This window comes from Oratosquilla oratoria, chromosome 27, assembly GCF_046742065.1.
Source record: "Oratosquilla oratoria isolate Oo_2021 chromosome 27, ASM4674206v1, whole genome shotgun sequence".
NCBI classification, from domain to species: domain Eukaryota; kingdom Metazoa; phylum Arthropoda; class Malacostraca; order Stomatopoda; family Squillidae; genus Oratosquilla; species Oratosquilla oratoria.
This window is the reverse complement of record NC_134803.1, coordinates 11,245,349-11,253,001: the sequence shown is the minus strand read 5'-3', so window position 1 is coordinate 11,253,001 and position 7,653 is coordinate 11,245,349. Positions and strand designations below refer to the sequence as shown.

General features: G+C 45.1%; 1 protein-coding gene across 1 annotated transcript; it reads left to right on the top strand.

Moving 5' to 3' along the window:
• The first annotated feature begins 376 nt into the window (after positions 1-376).
• LOC143039678 (general transcription factor II-I repeat domain-containing protein 2-like) lies at positions 377-4,020 on the top strand. Its single transcript, XM_076209916.1, has 2 exons — positions 377-1,884; positions 2,777-4,020. The coding sequence occupies exons 1-2, from the start codon at positions 709-711 to the stop codon at positions 2,795-2,797; spliced, it is 1,197 nt and encodes a 398-aa protein (XP_076066031.1). The 5' UTR covers positions 377-708; the 3' UTR covers positions 2,798-4,020.
• Positions 4,021-7,653: the final 3,633 nt, after the last annotated feature.

Below are 7,653 nucleotides of genomic sequence, written 5' to 3'. Positions count from 1 at the left end.
AACCATGTAATTAAAATCATGTAATTGAAATCTGCCAAACAACATCCGCTGGCAGATACTGTTTTGGCAACTCTGCCCCTCACTGCATGGTCTATGATCCTGCCACTGCCAAAGCAGCCAGACACCAGCGGTCAATGTTCGTAAGACTTTCACGTTGATACAAGGTACGTAAGCAATTTGGTCAGTACAGATCAGTTACAGTTATTTCTTATAAAAATATATTACAGCTACTTAAATTATGTAGCTACTAATCATATTGAAATTAGATGACGTACGTTTACAATCAATGCACCATTATTTCGCTTATTCATTGTTGATATACCTTATTTTCTCCCTTTTCAGTTCATCATGTCTGCGATCCAGCGTGTTAAGAAGAGGAAAATGGACCTCGAGCATCGGACCTTCAACCCTGAGTGGGAGAAGTACCTTTTCAGCCAATGATTTGGACAGGCCCAGTGACTCAGCTTGAAGATTGTGGCCGTCCTAAAAGAGTACAACGTGCGCCACCACTGGGAGACAGAGCACCGATCGTCAAACTTTGCGTCGATGTCTGCCGACGAGAGGAAGGACGCCACCGTTAAACTATTAGGCAACCTGCAGAAACAAACTTCGCTCTTCCGCAAGCAGGATGCTGAGGCCGAAAAGGTGACGCGCGCGCCAGTTGTGAAGTCTCTCGGATCCTTGCTCGCCGAATGAAGCCATTCGCGGATGGGGGACTTCATCAAGGAATGCCTCCTCGCTGTAGTGGACTCCGTCTGTCCAAAGCAGCGTTCTGCCTTTGAGAGCGTGAGCCTTTCGTCCCGCACCGTTCGTCGTCGCATCGAGGATATGTCGGACAACGTGCACGACTCACTCAAAACACGCAGCTCGAACTTCGTCGCCTTTTCCCTCGCTCTGGATGAGAGCACCGACACAAAGGACACGGCCCAGCTGGCCGTTTTCATCCGCGGCATCACCGCTGACCTCCAGCTGTGTGAGGAATTCCTCCAGCTTGTCCCGCTGCGCGGCACCACCACTGCGCAAGACATCTGCAACGCCGTGCTTCAATGTGTTGATCAGCACTCCCTGGACCTCTCCCGTCTTGTGTACGTGACAACCGACGGTGCCCCGGCGATGGTTGGGGAGAAGAAGGGCGCCGATTCGCTGCTAGTGCGCCACTGTGAAGCCGCCGGATACACTCAGCCCATTAACATGATGCACTCCATCATCCACCAAGAGTCCCTGTGCACCAGGTCTGCCAAACTCGTTGATGCCATGTCTGTCGTGGTGAAGGTCGTCAACTCCATCCTCTCCCGCAGCCTTAACCACCGTCAGTTCCAGGTACTGATGGACGAGGTGAACATGCACTACAACGACCTGCTCTACTTCTGTGAGGTACGCTGGCTGAGTCGTGGGGCCATGCTGTCTCGTTTGTGCGACCTACAGCAGGAGATTGCCACCTTCCTACGTCAGAAGAACCTTCCCCACGCTGATCAATTCTCTGATCCGCGGTGGCTAGCTCGCCTGGCCCTGCTCACGGACATCACGGCGCACCTGAACGCCCTCAACATGATGCTGCAAGGCAAAGATATTCTCGTGACAGACATGTACGCGCACATCACTGCCTTCGAGGTTAAGCTGCGCTTGTGGGAGGCTCAATTGGCTTCTGGTCAGTTTGTGCATTTTCCTCGCCTTGCTGCTTGTGCCCCTGACGACGTGGACCTGGACACTTGCGTTAGTGTCGTCACCTCTCTGCGTGAGGAATTTGCTTCCCGTTTTGCAGGAGTCAGGGTGCTGGCTGCGGACTTCAAGCTTTTCACTGCTCCCTTTGACTTCCCCGTGGAAGACGCCCCTGCCTCCCTGCAGATGGAGTTGGTGGAGCTGCAGTGCAACGATGAAATGAAGGTGAAGTTCCGCACCTCTTCTCCGTTGTCCTTCTTCCGCGACATCGTCCTCCCTTCTAACAATTTTCAAAAATACATTGCGCATGTTCAACGCATTGTGGCCATGTTCGGCAGCACCTACTGTTGCGAACAGCTCTTCTCCAAAATGAAGTACACGAAGTCTCACCTTCGCTCCCAACTCTCAGACCGCCACTTCAATGGCATTCTTCTGTTGTCTACCTCAACCATCGAGCCAGACATGGAAATACTTTTTCATGGCAAACAGCACCAGCAGTCTTATTGATTTGCAGGGTATTCAATGCAATTCTTGTACAATTTATTCATTGTATTCAATATATTGTACAAAATAGAGTAATTCTGGGGCTCTCGTTTTTCACTCCAGCCCGCGGCCTCCTTCCAAAATCTCATCTGGCCCTCACTCCGAAAAGGTTGCCCGCCCCTGCTTTACATCGTTGGGTAAATATTTGACCAAAAATTCCCACGGCTTATGAGGCCAACATTATTTATTTGCAGACAATCTTCATCATAAACATAAACCTAATCCCTCAGTAAGCGTGTCTCCTGGATCTTGTAACTACTTTACTGAGATGTATTCGTTCTCTGGTTAACGCCAAAATATTTTATTCAACTGAGGTGCCCCATCAGTGACGAAGAAGTGAAATTGAAACTAGAAATATCGGAAAATGTACCTCTTCCTCTCTTCAATTACCCAGTCCAAAAAATTCAAATGTTAACAAAATATGGGTCGCCTTCGAAAATGATAAATTCCAAACATCTTATGAATCTATTTTGTTGTCATCAAAAGTTGTTTTAGGATGTAGATTATACTCATTTATTTTTTGTGCTGCACACAACTCTTGGAAATAATGAGCACTATTTTTAACGTGTTTCAGATCGGATCAGTCACAACTTAAAACGCTGCACTGCCAGAAGAAAACAGTGGGCGTACTTTATGGACCAGTGCAGCCTATAAAGGTGCAAATGTGGAGAGCAGCTCTGATCCTGGTTGGAGCAGCAGACAAGTGAGTAATGCGGTCATCTCAAGTGGTGCATATTTCCCCCCCGCTATGGTCCCGCGCCATGTCTACCTTAGCGCCAACCGTCACGCAAACCCCACGAAGCAACTCCGCAACATTATTTATGATCTTACACTCTTCAGAGCAGCCAAGAAAAGCAGGCAGGTGCACAATGTAACTCAATTTACTTCCATGCAATTGATAAAGGAGCAAGAAGCCACTCAGAATGAGTTAAGACGCGTTTGGTGTGATCTGGGTTAAGTTAGACTGCACACGGTCGGGACGGAGTGAAGGCTCTGGGCGGCTTAACCTACGCGCAGATACACAACTAACCCCTTCTATACCACGTGGTATATTTCCTTCCGTTCATGGTGCTGCCAGACTACTTTATTCTCAACTTCTGGCACCCCTTACACATCAAAAATATACATTAACTCTCTAGGTCCCTCTCATATTTCTGGCACTTTTTATTATGACTGTCTCCAGGCATTTTTATTTACCTCCGTGGCACCTCCTTTGTAGCGATGGGGTAAAGCGCAGATTTGTACGTATGTCCTTGTTGCACGAACAAATCAATGAATGCAAAATTTGTAACTACAGAACAGACCAACGAATGTTTCTGTACGTTACACGTCTTCCTTTACCCACTCCCCTCTCCCACTCCCCCTTTCCGTCTTTATCCCCCTCTCTGTCTCTCTCGCTATTCCTCTCTTCCTCCTCTTTCTCTCACTGTGCACGCGTTTACGTACAGTCGCACGCACACACACACACATACACACAAAGCCTTCGATAAAGTACCACAGAAATAATTATTAAAAAAAACAACAACTTGAAAACATAGGAGAAATACAAGGTAAACTACTAAACTGGATGGAGGATTTCTTGCATGGCAGAAAAATGAGAGTAGTGCTCAGAGACAAGAATTCAGCTTGGGAAGAGGTGATTAGTGGAGTTCCACAAGGATCGGTATTGGCTCCAATAATGTTCGCTATTTATGTGGATGACATGGATGAAGATGTGGATTGTTACATGAGCTTTTTTGCTGATGATGCTAAATTGCTGAGGAAAGTGAATACTGAAACGGATTGTGAATCACTACAGAGGGACCTAAACAAGGTTTGGAAATGTAGCCAAAAGTAGCAAGTAGACTTCAACATAAAGATATGTAGTATAATGGAGTTCGATATATATATGTATATATATATATATATATATATATATATATATATAAATATATATATATATATATATACATACATACATATCAGGACAATATAAAACTGGAATAAAGGAAGTAAAGAATGTGGGATCTGAATAAGACCTGGGAGTAATTATCTCAAATGACATGTCCCATAATAAACAGATAAACAAAATTGTTGGATATTCTTACAACTTGCTAAAATCAATAAAGGTGGCTTTTACCTAATTAGATGAAGAAATGAGTGGAGTATGCTGCGACACTATGGTCACCCAGTACAAAAAAAAAAAAAAAAAAAAAGAGAGAGAGAAAAAAAAGTAAAACAGGAGAACGAATCCAGAGAACAGCCACGAAAATGGCCCCAACACTTTCAAATCTGCCATATGAGGAGAGACTGGCTAAATTGAAATTACCGACTTTGGAACAAAGAAGAGAAAGAGGCGACCTGCTGACCATTTACAGAATCATGAAAGGCACAAAAGTCTTTGATAGAGAAGACTTATTAATTTGGGATAAGAGAAATACAAGGGGACATGATAAGAAACTCAAAAAGGATAGTTATAGAAGAGACCTGAAAAAACAGTTTTCCACACAGAGTGGTAGATATCTGGAACAAACTGGATAAAACAATAGTGTGTGCAAAAACTATACACGAATTTAAGAGCAAACTAGACACTGCGAGATACAAAGACGGGACACCACGAGTATAGTTCCCCTTCCCGAAATATACAACTGCACAGACATGACAGAAATGAATAGACACCAAGAAAAATGCATTTCTGCTCTTATTTCTCTTATTTCTGCTCTTATTTCTGCTTAATGTTATTCAAATTTACCCAGTATGTTATATTTACCTAGATTTATATTTCAGATAAGATACAAAATTAATAAAGCATGCCACGAACCAAAGGAGCAGTAGACCTATCTGAATTTCAGCGAGGTTGTATTGTGGGTCAACATGAAGGTGGACTTAGTCAACGCAAAATATCTGAAAATCTGTCAATATCCCTCTCTCCTGTTAATAAAGTGATCGTACAATTCACCAGAGAGGGCAAGAAGGGCGCAAAACCTCATTCAGGTCGTCCCGGGCCCTCAGAAAGAACCTTGAGTCTTGTCAAAAGAAATGTCGAAGAGGATTCACGTTGCAAGGCCTCTGATATAACAACACAAGCTGATGTCAGTCCCAGAACAACTGTCAGGTTGGGTTACTATGGCAGAGCTGCAAGAAGGAAACCATTCCCTCGTCAAGCCAATATCAAGCGCAGAAAGTATTGGGCTGTTGAGATGGTGGAGAGACCTGTGGCCTTTTGGAGCACTATCACTTTCACTGATAAGTCACGATTCGTATTATTTTCTGACAGTGGAAGAGTGTGGGTCTGGAGACTCTGTAGTCAAGAGTTTGACCCCAATAGACTGCAGCCAACAGTGAAACATGGGAACATTTCAATAATGGTGTGGGGTGCAATTTGGAGTGATGGTCGATCAGAGCTTGTGGAGTGTCAAAGAAACATCAATTCAGGCAAATATATTTCTATATTAAAGGAAGGACTCATTCCAATATTCTCCAGTGGTAGATTGAGTGGCAATGTCTTCCTATTTATGGAAGATAGAGCTCCTTGTCACACTGCTCAAGCAACACAAAATTGGTTGAGCCAAAATGGGATCAGGAAATTTCCATGGCCAAGTCAGTCCACGGATATGAACCCTATTGAACACTTCTGGGGCATATTACACCGACAACTTCGCAAAAAGAACAGGAAGCCATCTTCAAAGCCCGAACTCTTAGGATTACTATGGGAAACCTGGCAAGAAATCCCTCAAGATGATATTCGTGAACTAATCACTAGCATGCCTAGAAGGGTCCTTGCATTGAAGAAAGCAAAGGGGATGTCAACCAAGTATAAGTTATTCACATCGTGATAATTTATAAGCACTTTAATTGTATCAATCGCTTGTTTAATAAATTAAACGATTGCTCTTCGTGTCTATTCAATTCTGTCATGTTTTTGTATGTAAATACAACTAGGTAAATGCACACAATTATACACACGGCTCAACGGCGCAGTGGTAGCGTTCGCAATTGCTAACCAAGCGGTCCAAATTCGAATCCCGTCCAGGGCTGAAATTATTTCAGCATCGTTGCTTTACGAGCCGTTATTCCAACTCTCGTGGGTTGGGAGTTGTGTGTGTGTGTGTGTTTGTGTGTGTGTGTGTGTGTGTGTGTGTGTGTGTGTGTGTGTGTGTGTGTGTGTGTGCGTGTGAAGTCACAGCATTATCCATAGATCGGTCATACATGAGCTCTGAGCTCTCATCCGGGAGGTTAGTAGCTATCGATCACGAGTCCAACACGTGATCTAAGACAATGGTGAATTACACACACACACACACACACACACACACACACACACACACACACACACACACACACACACACACACACACACACACACACACACACGCACTGCGAGTCGTTACTCCAACTCTGGGGGGGGGGAGGAGTTGGCTGTGTGTGTGTAAGGTCACAGCATTATCCATAGATCGGTCATATATAAGTTCTGAGCTCTCATCCAGGAGGGTAGTAGCTATCGATCACAAGTCCAACACGTGATCCAAGACCGTGGTGAATCACACACGCACACACATACACATACACACACTTGCACGCACACACAGACACACACACACACACACACACACACACACACACACACACACACACACACACACACACACACACACACACACACACACACACACACACACACACACACACACACACTGCGAGTCGTTACTCCAACTCTCGTGGGCGGGGAGTTGGGTGTGTGTGTGCGTGTAAGGTCACAGTATTACCCATTGATAGATCATATCTGAGCTCTCATCCGGGAGGGTACTAGCTGTTGATCACGAGTCCAACACATGATCCAAGACCTTAGTGAATCACACACACACACACACACACACACACACACACACACACACACACACACACACACACACACACACACACACACACACACACACACACACACACACACACACACACACACACACACACACACACACACACACACACACACACACTAAGAAGGTAATATTTGTCGATCACGAGTCCACCACGTTATCTAAGACCGTGGTGAATCGGGCCATATATGACCTCTGAGCTCTCATCCGGGAGGGTAATAGTTGTAGATCACGAATCCATCGCGTGATCGAAGACCGTGGTGAATCACACACACACGCGATGAGCACAGAAATTTTTCTTGAGACGTAGTGGCCTGAAGTGTGAGTGTGTGGACGGCAATGAGTACAAAGAAATTCTCACGAAATGAACTCACTTTAGTCTGCCGCCAAACTATTTGATTAATCTCCGTGGTGCAAACTCCGGTAAAGGAGGCTCGATCAGACTCACTCTTTTCGTGGTTTTGCAGTGCTGGTACCCGCTCGCACCTCAACCTTGTCGGTTGTCCGGAACTGATCATAGTACATGATGAACGACGCAGGAGGAGAGACGGTGTTGCATCCACCCACGCTAGGATGCCACTCTTGCAGTGACTAT